The 15,783-nt window shown below is 44.8% G+C and overlaps 1 protein-coding gene across 1 annotated transcript; it reads right to left on the bottom strand.

The window, feature by feature from the left end:
* Positions 1-229: 229 nt before the first annotated feature.
* HDAC3 (histone deacetylase 3) lies at positions 230-15,277 on the bottom strand. Its single transcript, XM_026070648.1, has 15 exons — positions 15,194-15,277; positions 10,616-10,813; positions 9,144-9,286; positions 7,615-7,696; positions 6,870-6,926; positions 6,719-6,774; positions 4,311-4,444; positions 3,951-4,031; positions 3,784-3,857; positions 3,482-3,546; positions 3,025-3,114; positions 2,860-2,918; positions 2,353-2,432; positions 1,792-1,949; positions 230-1,493 (listed from the first exon to the last, which is right to left on the bottom strand). Exons 2-15 carry the CDS (start codon positions 10,640-10,642, stop codon positions 1,424-1,426), a joined length of 1,176 nt encoding a protein of 391 aa, XP_025926433.1. The 5' UTR covers positions 10,643-10,813; positions 15,194-15,277; the 3' UTR covers positions 230-1,423.
* Positions 15,278-15,783: the final 506 nt, after the last annotated feature.

Genomic DNA, 15,783 nt, shown 5'->3' with positions numbered 1-15,783 from the left:
ATGGGACCTGTCCTTTTGTACAAGAATTCAAGACTCTCTCCTCATTGTGCACTGAAGCAGAAAACTCGCTGGCATAGACTTAGAGGAGCTGAATGCCCTCCATTCATCTAGCAAACAGGAGCCTTCACAGGTCAGGCAGCAGAGGACACTACACTGTGATACATGTGTTCTCAATCCTTGACAGGACAGGAGCCAAAAAGGCATGAGCATTAAACAGACGAACAACAGGTCAGGTAAGAAAAATACTGCCTCTTGATTTAATGTTTAAAGACATCAGTAAACAAACAGAACAGTACAGACAGTAAGAGGCTAAACCCCTCCCATCACCCCTAACAGCACTCTCCAAACCATGACAGATGCCAGGTGATGACTCAGGAGAAGGAGCAGCAATGTTTGAGATTTCAGGGATGGCCAAGAGAAATCTCTTTGCTGTGTGAGGGCAAGAGGAGAGGAGTTACAGGAAGCAGCTTCCCTCACCCCTGAACAGAGTGATGTCTCTTGGGCACAGTCAAGAAGGAATGCTTTTCACTCCAAGTGAGCAGCCCAAATCTTTTTCAAACACATAAAAGGGGCATGTGTGAACTTGGAAAACATAGCTGGAAGCTACATTAAAGGTGCAAGACACAATATGTACTGACCTTGGCAACCAAACCTGTGTTCCACAGTGATTTTAGCCTCTCGAAGAATGATGAAAAACAGGGGAGTTAGGTCCAAGTTGGCAAGTGCTGCAGTACTTGTTTGTGAATGCAAAACTAAGTATGGGGGGAACGAACAAGACTATACTCTGCATACATTCTTCCACCCTGCTCCATCAAGCTGCTCCCTGCTGCAGTCACACCCCCAGCCCCCAGCCCAGAACTGGCCTTGTCTTCTTGAATGCTTTTCCTCGAGCTGTGGAGCATCAGGTGGTCAGAAAGGTTATCAGGAAGCAACCCTCAGTGCAGGCTTCAGAGGATAATCGATTGGGTACCTGAGTAGAGGGCTGGGGAAACCGGGATGTATCAGGTGTTGTTGCTGAAGAGAGGCAGAGATTCTAGGCACAAGCGCTCCAGCTCCCACCTTTCTGGCAGAAGCCTGCACCGGAGTTAAAGGAGCTGACTGAACCAGTGCAGATCAGGCTCTGAAGGTAGTTGAATGGCTGCCAGCCGAAGTCTACAGCACAGATTTGAGCGCTACTTGGATTTCCATTTCCCAGAGTGGTGACAGGTGGAACCCTGACACATGGCAGACAGTAAGGACCACATTTCACTGCTCTCTGCCTCTCCAGGTAGCAGAAGCACGCAGTGGTGCCGTTTTTGCTGCCACCACATGCAGTCAAATATGAAGGTAGGGCGAGCCAGCTCACATGTGCCCCAGTTCACTGCACCAAGCACCAGTGTCCAGTGTGGGACCCCCCATGGTCCTAAGTCCCACATCAGAGCCCTCAGATCTCAACATCGCTTTCTTTGTCATTATCGTGGTCACCGTCATAGAACTCGTTGGCAGCTTCAGGCCTGGGGGAAAGACAATCACCGTGAGTGGGGAGACCCCTGTCCTGCACCCCTTGGGGACAGGAAAGAATGCCTAGGTCACATGCAGAAGGTCAAAGGATGCACTGCACCCAAGCACCCTGTGACACATTTTGTAAGGAGACCACACATTTGTAGAGAATGGCTCCATGGACAAAACCAGAGATTCAGAAGTGACTTAATATTCCTGTTCCAGGAAACAGATGGTCTTTAGTATATCATCTGCCCATACCAGCGGGAACAGAAAGAGAAGACCATTTCTCCAGAACAATAGAGCAGGTACCTGCTATAGTTTTCCTCAGAACCTCTTTCCTCTGGATCAGGTTCATCTGTGCGATCGTAGCTGAGCAAGTCAGAAGGGACATCATGGATCTGCACACTGGGAGCGTGGTTCAGCATTTTCAGATTCTCAAATATTGTTTGCCTGATCTGATCCAAGTACTACTTAGGAAAAAACAGAGGGAGATCACCATAATCAGATCTGACAGTCTGCACAGAGCCACAACTGTTAGCACTATTACCTGCCTGCGTCATCTAAGTGGTTGCCATGAGAAATACCATTTGTGCAAAGGGCAGAGGAGGTGAGAGAATTAATACAATCATTGAGACTCAAGCACATAGAAAACAGTAAAAGAACTCAACAAGGTTCCCAAATGCGAAGGAGCCTTTCTCTCAGAAGGACTTTCTGCCATCCCAGAGGGAAGGCTCTGCCTGTACTTCCTCAGCTTTCTGTCCCCATAAGAATTCCTTGCCTGAGCTCCGCCTGGTTTCACAGGCTACAGCATCAACCACAGGGTTTGGGGAATACACAGCTAAACAGCAGGGTAAGACTGCGAGCACTCACCTGCCTGGAGTTCTGATTCTCAATCCTTGTACTGACATCAGGATGAAGGGTGAAGTCTGGAGCAAAGTATTCAAAGTACTCTGTGATGGAATGAGGAAGAAAGTTAAAGCACAGGAGCAAGAGAACCAGTCACACTGCTCTGCAGGGAAGCAGAGGTTACTTTCCCACCACTCTAGCTGTGACCAGATCCTAAAAAGCACCGTGATAAACAGCTCTGTAGTTGCAAGGATTATATGAGACAATAATGAGAACAAAAGTAATGCCCAGGTCACTGAATAGGAAATGATCCAAATTACGCAACACATGACACAGTAAGGATTTGTCTGTCCAGCAAAACCTACAAGTGAGAGCTAGAAGGAGACCAAGGGCACATCTAAGATCAGAAAGTGCTGTCACTTTGGCCCTGATCTTATCTCTGGTCAATGCATAGTAGAAGTGTTCATTTTTCAGCTGGTACAACAGGTACTTAGCTAAACTAATGAAGAAACCAAGGGAACTCCAACTTACCACTGTATGGGAGCTCTTCACTAATTGCTTCATCTACAAGCAGCGATGTTTCATAAGTCCTGAAAACACAGAATAAGATGGGCACTATACAGAGAAAGCTACATGGTAGATCCAGGCACAAAATCCACAGCAACTTCTGTATTGGTGACCTTGGAAAAGACTCACCAGCATCGTGCCACATTGCGGACTGTGTAGCCACCTCCTCCCAGTACCAGCAAAGGGATGTTGAAGCTCTTTACATACTCCACACATTCCCTAGAAATTCAAAACAGAAACATCAGAGCTGTTAACTGCAGCACACATTCACACATCGGAAATGCAGTCATTTCTGCCGTGAGCCACCATACGTTCAACCACCACCACTGCTGGTGTGATACACCTGGCGTTCAGGACTCCCACCCAGGGATCCTGAACTCCCTGCTAGTCTGGGAACCACCGCTCTGCAGCGCCCTGTATGCAGCCCTGTTCTGAGAGCCCCTCCTGTCACAAGAGTTAGAAAAACTGTTGGTGCTGCTGGAACGCCAAGGTCAAAGCTCAAGTCACATAGCAGAGGGCCCTTTGCAACCCTTCAGAATAAAGGAGGGTCCTTCAACTGCTCTGCCCCCAGCGCCGCCGTACTTACCCATGTCCTCGTATACTGAGGTTAAAGCAACCCAAACGGTCGCAACCCAGAGAATCAGCACCACACTAGGGAACAGAAAAAGAACAGATGAATTTTGGCTACAGAAGCATCACTTTCCAGACACATATCAGCATCCCTACCCCTCTGCCACCCTGATTCACCAGAGAGCTACAGAGAGCAGCTCAGCTAAGATGCACTGACACTATTCTCTGGGAACAGAAGGTCACCCAATCGATAGCATACCTCTCCAACCTACAGCATCTGAAAGGGATGTACATGTGCACAGAGCCTTGCTTTCTTACCTGCAGTACTATGCAGGTGGGCTGATAGTAGTCTACCACCTGGTTAATGACTGGCTGGAAGAGATGTTTGTAACCTTTGGAGAGAAAGATAGATCCATCATGGCTCTGGAGCAGAAGGAACCAGCAAACAATTGGGCAAAGGGAGAAGGTGAGGAACACCTACTTACTTTGGTCATCAATGCCATCTCGTAGAGGCACATTAAGACAGTAATAACGACCACTCTCTGCACCAACTTCATACATGTCACCTGGCCACAGAAAGACAGCGAGGTCACGACAGCTCTGACACTTCAGCAATGTGGACAGACCAGACCTGGAACAGGTCAAGATCTGTGCTAAGCTAGCTATGATCCCTCTTTCTTACAAATGACTACAGTACTATTCCTCTCTAGTTGCTTCTCCATGTCCTTTCTTTCATCATTTTTTCCCTGCAGCTGTAATCTCAATTTTACACTTCTATACTGCAGCAATGCTTTCAAAGGATTTTGAAAGGAGGCTAGGTTCACATTACAAAGGAAACTACGTACCTGTACCAGGAAAAAAATAGTTCCCGTATTTGTGAAATGACACTGTCATGACACGGTCTGTCAAGTAGAAAGCCTCCTGGACACCGTCTCCGTGATGAATATCGATATCAATATACAGAACACGTGGGTGGTATCTGCCGGAAACAGGAGGAAAAGCAGCATTGCACGGTCTGCTCTGCACCCAACCACACCATTACCCACAAGCTTCACTATCACCCAGCACTCTGAAAACCACTAGTGAAGTCTACATGCAAACCGACTGGCCAAAAGAACCCACCTGTCCCACTCCAAGCATATCAAATAGCTTTAGATATGTGTTATATTTGTATACAGTGCCTGCACAAATGCACCCACCACTCAAACAATTTTTTTGATGTTCCTGGAAGGAGATATTAGCATAGAAGGCTTTCAGATGGGACCAGAAATATATTGGAAAGCACATGGTAAAGAGAACCTATTTTAGCCACATTGAGGTTAGAGAGTTATTTTCAAGTAACTTGCTAGTTGATTAATCTTTAAGAACTCCAGCAATTTTTAACCACATCTGGAGATGAACAGTAAGCTAGCCAAGGAGATAAGAACACTTATTTCCCTCCATGGGCCAGAATACTGGCAGTACTATGTCCCAGCCAGCAAGCTCCAAGGAAAACAGGTTGGATTCTGAAGAGTTGCCCTGTTCCAACAAGGAGCAGGAGGCTTGGATGCAAATCCTAGTGGCTGCAGAAATCAGGGCAGAGTTGTCACTCTCTCAGGTAGGGAAACAGCCCTGAGGCAATGCTGGGAGGATGGTGAGAGGCTGATCAACAAAGAGAGGGATGAGGGAAGCACTGAGCATGATGCAAGTCAGAATGGATGTTTAGGCAGAAGGGGAAAGAGAGGTAACTGGACTCAACCAGGTTCCTTTGGCTCAGCTGTCCCATCCAAACGGGCATTTGGGCACAAAATTTACTGGAGGAAAAGCCTGCTGGGTCACAGAAACAGAAGGTGGATGAGGGGAGATCATTATCAGTAAATGCATTGGTTTAACAGTGAAAGCTAATGTCCTCAATGCACCTGACAGCACTCAGCACTGTCAAGCACTGGAGACAGCCCTAGGCCATGTACTGCCTGCCAGCCGTGGAGCTGCCCACTCAGCTGGCAGAACTTCTGCAACCTTTTATAAGGAAATACCGCATCTGATCAGCCCAAAGAGCAGGGGATCTGGCACACGTGTCTAAAACCCAAGGAGATTTGAAAGGGACCTGAAAAGTCAGACAACACCAAAATCGAAACCATTTAAGGCAACCCAGATGATTCATCCCAAAGACAAACAACAGCAAGGAGAAAAAGGGGATGCACACACAGCCTTTGCACACTGGTAAAGGGAGAAAGGGACCCTTCTAAGAGGAGAGGGACCACAGTATCCCCACAGTGAGAAGCAAACTCAGGGACTCAAGTATGAAGCCACCTCCTGTGGAAACGGTTCCCAAAAAGAGGGAACAAAGGAATAAGGACATATTATAATCTTCCTTGAGGGGTAACCAGGCTGTATGTGAAGCCTCTGGCACGTGAGATGCTAACACGTGAGACTGAAAAATGGGTGTTCAGAGATATAATAGCGAAGAGCTGAGGTTCCAAACACAAAGTAGAAAAAACTGGCATAGAGGAAAGAGATGCAAGAAATCCCAGTATGTTCCATAAACGTGACTTGTTAGCTAGTAAGCTTGCCACCAGTCATGTAACTATTTCCTGGCCAACTCCCAAATCTTTTCTAATTTCACAACATGATGCCTGAGATACAGGGATAAGCAGTGCATTTGAGAGGACAAAAATCAAAGATTAATCCAAGAAACGAAAGGTATTTCTGTAACTCTTTCTCCCAATCTGATTTTCTTTTCCATTTTCTAAAAAGAAAACCAAAAAAAAAACAAAAAAAAACCCCTGACTCTTGACTCTGACTCTTTTCTACCCAAAACAGATGCCCTTTGATCATCCATGTGTTGCCCAAGTCCTGTTCTTAAGCCAGTCAAGCAAATCAAGAAGAATGTGAGAGTCATTTAACTCTGCTTTATCTCCAGTGAGCCATACTTTGTATTTACCTACAAAAGGCTCACCCTGGCAAAAATGCTGAGATTCATGAGACCTCCAAAATGGATATTTCACAGATGGATATGGAGAAACAGAATTTAAGAACTTTCCCTTATCACTAAAGCACTGGAAGCAGATATTCTAATTCTTAAGCCCCCAATCTTGTGCCTAAAGAAGAGATCAGGCTGAAAGACCAAGTTCTTGGCCTTCTGAGACTCCGGAAGGGCAAAGACATCAATCAGCCAAAGAAGAGAGAGAGAACAGAGACAGGACATCAGAGAAGCACCAGAAGAAAACCACATGCTGGCCAGGACAGTTCTGCACTTGCCCCACGTTCTTACTTAAGCAGCTCCAGGATGCCGATAACTATGTCATTAACGTAGCAAAACCCAGAAGCCTGCAATACAAAGAAAACCAAACAGCATTAGAATAGGATCAACACAGAGCATGGTCCTCAAAAAGACAGAGCAGTACTCAGATCTGTCTCATTACCTCAAACTTTTTGGCATGATGCAGGCCCCCAGCCCAGTTTATTGCAATATCACAGATCTAAGAAAGGAAAGATAAGTTAGTTTAAGATGACAACATGGCAGCAACCACCCATGTCTCCAGTCAGCAGGGACTTCAACCCGCCCAGCACTGTGGCCCCAAAACACCTTTCTGCCCTTTCCTACACCTATGCAGGCCATTGTGAAGCTCCACCTTGCTCTCTAGTCCAGCTAGCAAAATTTGCTACTTCATGTCCATGCTGGATTAGTCATGTACTCTACATTCCTCTGTAGAACAGGAAAGACCATCTCCCATCACCACTTTTTTCCCTCCAGACAGTACTAGACAAAGCACCTAGCATGCATAGTTTGCTCCCACACTTGTCTTTACACTTATTAGACTTTGCTCAGAAGTGTTGTCCCTCTAAAATACTCTCGAACCTCTGGAGTTTGTTTTCTTTCCTCTCAGGAGACCCACTTCTTAAGACTGTCTGGACAGTCTTGTTTAGTTCATTTCTACAGCGAAGATCTAGCAGCACTCTTAAGGCCTCTCACTGGATTAAACAGCTACTAAATGGTTGCTTCTGATGGTACAGGAATGGTCAAATCCTGCAGCGCTAAGTATTTACACAGTAACACAGCAGTGCTTACTATGTTGTAAAAAACACACACCCAGGAGGTTGTCCTTAAATTAATAACCAATTAGCTTCTATATATGTTTCAAAAGACAATCACATCAGCGCAGTTACCTTGTTATTCAGCTGTGTTGCTCCCTGCAGGGAGGCCCCAGTATAGCGAGAGCAAAATTCAAAGAGGCCTGGAAACACTGGGCTGAAAAAGAAACAATAGTTCAAATACAGAACATCCTCCACATCTCTCCAGAGCAAAGCTGGGAATAGAGCAAAGCTGGGAATAGAGCTGTCCAGGGACATTTCCTGAGCAAGATCAAAACTCATTCTCTGTGAAAAAGTGAATTTGGGATCATTCCGACCCTCCTTACAACACACTGAGTACCAACAGGTAGCAATCCGGCTGCAAACACAATGGAAAACTCAGTGGATTTGATAATGATTACCAAAGCTTCCAAGTTAGTCCTAAAAGGCTGTCCTGCTCAAAACAGACACCAGAGTCTGTCCCACAGCTCTGCTGACATGCACAAAGCTAGAGCATGGAGTGAGAAACTGCACTGAGGAGAAGGAAGGACTAGTCTGCTCCCACAACATCTTCCCACTGGCTCTATTTGGAAGATCCTGCCTCCTCCATTCCCAGCACACAGTGCAGTATATTGCAGCCAGAGATGCATGTTGCTCTGAAGACAACGTCAAGGCATGATCCATCCCACCACAAAGAGCTAGTCCAGGCATCACGATCTCTGGGACAGTACGGAAACACGGGATGTGGAACCCCTGTGTCATTGACTTTCAGCATCACATCACAGATTTCGTTCAGAGACAAGCAATGGCTTAAAGATTGTTTTTTTTCCTCATCTCTGATAAGAAGATGGTTTCTGATCATCACAGCAGTGAGGATATGGAACAGCCCTCTGATTCCCAAACTAAATGCTTAAAACAAGCTATACTAATATCTTCTTGTGTTAACACTGTTCCCTAGCTAACATAACTTCTGCTGTCATAGTACTTACAGATTTGTCCTCCAAAGAACACATAAGAACTGTCTTATTCTCTGACAGCCCTCATTTTCCTCAACTAGACAAGGCATACTCTACACTTCTTTAGTCACACAGGGAGCCCTTCCACACATTTCTTCCATGTTGTCAACTCTCATGAACATTAAAGACTGGAATTGAATATTCTCAACAAGATCTCATGTGGTTTTGTACAGATGCATGAATACCACCTCAGTTCTACCTGAAAATCAGGCTCTTAAAGCTGCCTCAAATTTAACACGCACACATTGAGATAGCTAAAAATGACAGGCAATTATTTTAAAAAGTAGTTAGCATGTTCAAGAATTGGAGGCTCTGCAAGAACAAGTAGAGATACCATCTCTAACCCAACAAGCTTACAGTCTAAATATAGATCTAAAACCAAGGACTGCAAAGAGTTAAAGAGAGAAGGGAAAGGAAGCAAGGAGGTTTCAATAATCTGATATGATCAGGAGGGATATGTACCTCATTCTGGTTAAAGAAAAAAAAAAGAGAGAGAGAGAGGGAGAGAGAGAGAGAAACAAAAACCAGTACATTCTAGGACAGCTCTCCAGATATAAGCAATTCAGGATCACATTAGCTCTGGGTTCACGGRAGGCACAGAGGACTCACCAGTCATCGCCCACGTTGAAGGCATTCAGGCTTTTGGTGAATCCCTGCATGTTGTTGGGACTCACTCTCTGCAAGAAGTCAATGTAATCCTCAGAGTGGAATCGGCACATGTCATGTTGGGATGCCTGATACGGTTTGAAAACCTTCAAGAGAGAAAGACAAGACTTATTTCCTATCCAAAATTGCATTTGCTTTGGCTAAAAGAAATCTCAAACTAATTGACAAATGACCTGCATGAGGTATATCTAGATATCTAGGTATATCTAGATCTCTGATCCCTCCTTTCCCCCACTACAAAACACACCACATCCTACACACAAATCCCAGGCTCACCTACCACAGCAATAACTCAGTTCTCTTCCATGTATGTGTATACACACACATATACTCTTGACTGGCCAACTGGCAAGCCAGTAAAAGAGAATAGCTGAGTTCAGACTGCAGTTTTTTCTTCATTGGGGGACACTATTCCCTCATCAGTAACCAGCTTTCACAGAATTTGTAATACCTTGATATAGCGAAGGTTTCTGTCCCTCTGTCAGATTTGTCTGTAAGGGGCTGATAGGTTCAAAAGTTATTTAGAGAGGGCTCGTGGACAGATGGAACAGTTGCATAAGCTTTATTTCCTTTTGAAGTGGTCTAAAAATGGTCAGGGAACTGGATGGATTCAAATTAAGGTTCTCATGACAACACACAATTGCCAATTTGGCACTTAAGAGTGAGTATCTTAATATACAGTAAGTTAAAAATTAACACCACCTATCCAACATGGGGAAATTAAACCTCCACTGAAATCAGTATGGGATAATTTTTGTGTTTCCCAGTTTGTTTCAATTAAAGCATGAACTTCATGGAAAAAGTGGAATATGATAAAACTTGGAAAAGCATGAGCTTGTCTCCAGAGGGAAAATATGTCAGGGCAGCTTCTAGCAGCATGACTGTTTCCTAGGCTAAATATGATCCTGTAGAGACCTGTATTAGTGTCACACAGCAGCATAAGTGCAGGCAGGCTGATAAACTCCTCCTTGTAAGTTCGCACAGCTGCAAAATAAAACTAAAAGCCCATAATCTGGGAGCAGTACAAACATACTTCACTAAGAATATGGTAGTCTTATTCTTAAGCCTCATTTATTTCATAATTTTTGAAGAAAAAAAATCTCGCCATTTTGAAAAACAAAGATTGAAGTCAAATGTTTGAAAATTCATTGTGAAGTCCACCAGACAGGSCCTGCAGATTCTCTAGAGGAGGTATGCAGAGGCTACTGTACTTTCCTCTACTCAGATAATCTCTTTCTGCAAGCGTTAGTCATGCAGGTTTTCAAAGGAGCATTCTCCCCTGCCATATTTTGGATGTTCCCCTCAGTATTAAGTCAATTATCATAAGTACTACTCATACACAGGAGAGGATATTTTTAGAGACACAGTATACCCTAATAAACACAGTCTCCTTTCCTGTGTAACTGTATATTGACCTGGATATGGAACGGTGTTTTCCACATGAATGTGCTGGCTTCAGTGTTTCTTGCAGGACACTGCCCCAACTCAAACAAGGAAGACGAGATGACTCACAAGGATGACCCATTAGCTTCCACTTAGCAGCTGCCAAGGGGGAAGGCAAGACCTATTCCCCATGAAGATTCTGGATAGACATCTCCTGGGAGTCCAGAGGACTGATTAAATCAAACAAGACCAAAAGCAATACTAAAGAATCCTCACGGAGAAGAAATAAATCTCACAGGATGTTAAGAGGCTCTCTCGGATAATGAGAAGTAGTGACTGGGGACCCAAAACAGAAAGGTGAAAAAAAAGACCCCAAACTTCAAGACTGACTCAGCTGCTAGTAGAAAGGGAAACCTGACTCCTTCCACCTTTTCCCCTTCACCCTGCTCCCAGCCACACAACCCCACCCACTTTCCTAAGCAGGCTCTGGCACCCAACCCCCTCTATGGGCTGTCTCATTTTGCTAATTCAGCAGAAATTTTTTTCCGGTTTTGCTGAGTTATTGAGTTGCAGCAGCTCACAAAGGGATCCAACAGCTTCCAGATGCAGCACAAGGAAGGCAGCGGGAACAYGCAGCAGAAGAACAGAGCAGATAGGCAGCAGTACAACTCCCTCTCTTTCAGCAACACTGAGCCTTAAAGAGTGGATCACCACATACCCACACACCACAGCCGCAAACAAGCTGGGAACGATGTCAAGAGATAAAACCAGCTTCAGTTACCTTGACAGAACAGCAGTCTTTTATATGGAGAAGGCAGAAAAGGCAGATAATGATGTAACCGTAACATAAAGTTAGTAGAACCTTTTATAGTCACAGTTGACCAATAATCTCTTAGTTTTATTTCCTTGTAACTTTGCCAGTCACTGACTGTTCAAGATGAAGTTTCCTGTGTGGTTTTCTGCCTCATGATGACATTTTATGGAAAATGTAACTAAAAAAAACTGCTGAAGCCCAGCTAGCTTCAAGGCTAAAAATAGGGCAAAGTGTATAGCTCTGCCTACTGCCTCATTCAGGCATGGATTTGACATTTAGAAGTGTCACATCAGAATATGCTTTTTGCTGTTTCTGTAGGAAAAATCCCAAATCTCAAGAAGTTATTCATAGAAGTTCACACATTTACAGTAAAAATTTGGAAGCTAAATTCTCCAAAGATTGTGTGCCCTAAGTATACTCCAGCTGGATCTCCCCTGTGATTGCTACAGCAGGTAATTCTAAAATGCCAGCGAGAGGAGTTAGGAACAGGGCAACTTTTTCTTGAGGTCTCAGTGGTCTCAACTGCCAGTACTCAGGCAGCACAGATCAGAAAACAGTTTGATTAAAAAGCAAAGATGCATCTGAGAAGAGAAAAAGGAAAGAATCAGCAGACCTGGAGAAAAAGCCTCAGAGGTTGGGAGGAGAAGGAAGACTAGGCCCCTCTGAGGCAGGATAGTGGGGCAAGAAACTCAAAAGAAGGGAAAGCAGGCATGCCAAGTTGGGTGCCGAGGACCAGGAGTCCCACAGCGAAGAGGTAGAGCAGATAGGAAAGGGTCAGAAACCACGACAGATGGGGGAAAACTCAACTACAGAATGCGCTACTTTCTATTACCATGTGGAGTAGGGACCAACTTCCCAATCCTTTCTTATTTCTCCTGCCAACAGACACATAGAAAATTATTCCCGCATGAGGCCGGTCCCTATAGATGGCTGAACATTCAGCTGCTACAGGTTATTCCACCTGCACAAGCTCCCACCATGACAGCTGAAAATCAAAAGGATTTGATTCTACCAAATACCAACATACAAGAATTAGTTCCACAAGGGAACTTTTTAAATGTTTAAGTATACCAACTGTATATATTCCATCAAGCAACAATTCCACTGGTGCATCTTAGCAGGGCAGTGCATCTTTTTTAAAATTGGCATTGTGCTCTAGTTTTAGGACAACTCCTTTCCTATCTGCTATCGCACAATCCCCAAGTCTCTCACCACATAACGAGATGCACTAGCCATCAAAGAGCTTGAACGTGAGCCCGTGACAAATGCCAGGCACCTGTACAGCACAAGGCATAACTACAAAATTGCTCGCGCAGACAGCAGGCACAAAGCAGCGGAGATCTAGCTTCTCCCTCTTCCCCGCTTGTACTGGTTTGGCTGCTGACACTTTGTCCTAAAAAAACGCAGGAAAAGCACATTGCTATCACACTCACAAGAATTTCACATCTTGTCCTCCCCAGAAACTGGAGAAGACACTAAATATACAGGAGTTAAGATATGCCAGAACTAGCACCACTGGTCTAATCCTGTTCTCTAGTGCTCACAGTGATACGATTCTGATCCCAGTGTTGCCTGAATTTCAGGTGCTTGACAGGTGTTCTTTAAGTATGGTTTTTTTCTGGTACCATGACAACTAAATACTGGTCAGGTTTTTGATAGTTCAGTGGAATTGGTTATAGTTTTGCTAAACTTAATGCTGAGCATGAGGGAACACAGAAAGCTATCTAAAGTCTGGAGAAGTGCCTGGTCTAGCTGGAAAGAGCCTGATATTTGCACATTTCTGTCTGACAGCTTTGTACAATCACTGTGTTTTTACAACAGCTCATGATTTATCCCTAAAACATGCTGCAAATGTGAAAACACATCACTGAGACAGGTTGATCATGCTTTTGCCCATAGAACCTCAAAACAAGTCTTACTTGCAGTTACCTGCTTACCAAGTAACTTGCAACCACATCTCCTACAATCAGTTTTAAGAACTCATGCGTCACAGTATCTTCCTAGGTCATCAAGTTCCACTGTTATTCATGTGTCTGAAGTTTCTGTTTTGTAAAGTGTTTTATTTATTTATATAATCATAATAAAATTGTATATATATATATAAAACCAAATATATGTTATATAAAAATGTAATTTTATATATTACCCATATATAGATATATATTTATATACACACATATATACATATATAAAAAACAGGAGTGCCTGGAGCTGTAGTGTACAGATCAACGTTTAGAACAACATTCTGGGTCATGGCCTTTCCCCAAGGCACATCAAATAGATTACGGGCTATGGGAAACAATAGCTAGCAGTTAAACCTGGCATCCGAATCGGATATCATGACCTGGAACCATGCCAGCCAGCACAGGAATTAAATTGTTCAATGGTCTGAAACAATTTAGAGGCACTCTCTCAATAGTGAAAACCCGAACAAGCTAAAGAGACAAAAACAAGTTGCCCCAAAACATTCAGCAGCTGGAGTTGGCATATTCTGCATGTCAAAATGTGCAAAAGCCATCTCAAAAGTAACTGGTAGATGCRTGAGTTTTAACATTCCTCCTCGATCTTTTACCATTGGAAATTAAACTACATACTATATACTGTTGAGGGTTTTTTTATATGCATGAGTTTTAACATTTCTCCTCGATCTTTTACCATTGGAAATTAAACTACATACTATATACTGTTGAGGGTTTTTTTATATGCATGAGTTTTAACATTTCTCCTCGATCTTTTACCATTGGAAATTAAACTACATACTATATACTGTTGAGGGTTTATTTATTTATTTATTTTTTTTGCACCAGGCTATGAGAATGGACACAAAACGAATGAGGATTCTAGGGAAAGGGGCCCGGTTCAATCCCGCCTGCTCCAAGTGAAATAACATATTTCAAAATAGGGGTAGCACTGATTTGTAGCCATATTCTACTATTGCAAAATTAGTTCCTTTCTTGAAAGATAAGGAGAATCAAGTTTGCATTTTGATTATCACTACAYGCTAATCATAGTTTATCAGCTTTACACAAGTTAGACTTGAGGAAAAGAAAATCTTTCTAATGGTAATGAGAGGAAAGAACTGAACTAGATCGTGTGAGGTGGTTGGGTAACAAAGACTTTGAAGACCAGGCTGGACAAACATTTAGCAAGGATGACATCGGATTAGTGAAACCTGCCTTGTGGCATCAAGATGAATTAGCTAACCGCTTGGGTTTTCTTTTCAGCTTTACTTCTCTACAATCACATGTAACCTCACAGTAGTCTCTGAGTCCTTCCTAGAAGCAGCTATAGACACTGAAATTTCCCACATTTCCCACTGTCACAGCTTTAGCTCCAGGTACAGTACTGTAGGCGCACGTTTGAACATGATGCCAACAGCCAAYGACAACCTCTTTCCGTTATAGTTCAGATCAGCTCTGGTGGTATGCTGGGAGCTCATGTCAGTGAAAATGCCCAAGACCACGCAGAGCCCTGCCTGTAATAACTCTGTTACCTGCTGTGCTACAAATGGAGCTGAACAAGAAGCAGCAGCCTGAGAAAGCTCTGGGGAACTTACTAACACAGCCCGAGCCTTAAAACAGAGGCCACTATTTGGAGTTAGCRGTAAAAATAAGCCCTGAAAATCAGGATAGAGCATGCATCTCCAACACCTTTCCTGTCTGCCCAGGGGTAAAGAGCTCCCTCCAACGGCTGTCTGGCCACAGGCGCCTCCCATAGCCGTGTTTCTCCAGGGGTCGGGGTGAGGGTCCCACATGCCCTGCCAGAGCCTTGCTGCCCCAAGAGAAGCGATGCTTACGATCATCTTCTTGTAGAGCCCATAGTGCAGGACCAGGCTGTGAGTCAGTGCCAGGCGATGAGGCTTCATGGGGTGCCCTGCTCCTGGAAGGGAAACAACATGGGGAGTCACTCGAGCCACCCCTCTGCCAAGGTGGCGCAGATCTGGGATGGCGGTGGAGGGACCCGGCCCCCGGGCCACCTCCTTGTGCTGGGCCTGGGGGGGGGGGGGAGGATGGGCACTGGCTCCCTGAGCAGGGATCAGTGCGGGGGTACACCAGCCCCCCAGGCTGGSAGTATACTGGCATCCCAGGCTGGGATGGGGAGAAGCATGGGGAGAACTGGTCATCCAAGAGAGGATCTGGGAGAGGGAGGGGGCCCTAAGACCCCTAAGCCAGGGCTGGGGAAGGGAGAGGTGCACTGGCCCCTGACCGTTTGGGGGGGGGGGCAGTACTGACCCCCAAGCAGAGATCAGGAGTGTACCAGCCCTCTGAGCCGGCATGGGGAGAAGGAGGGYTGCACCAGCCCCTTGAGTTAGGGTCAGGGTGGCGGGGGGATACGGGCTCCCCAAAGTGGGATCTGAAGGGGCAGAGAAGCTGTACCGGACCCCTG

Source organism: Apteryx rowi, unplaced genomic scaffold (genome assembly GCF_003343035.1).
Source record: "Apteryx rowi isolate R43461 unplaced genomic scaffold, aptRow1 scaffold_316, whole genome shotgun sequence".
Lineage (NCBI taxonomy): Eukaryota > Metazoa > Chordata > Aves > Apterygiformes > Apterygidae > Apteryx > Apteryx rowi.
Note: the sequence above shows the minus strand (reverse complement) of the source record. Positions and strands in the feature narration are given on the sequence as shown.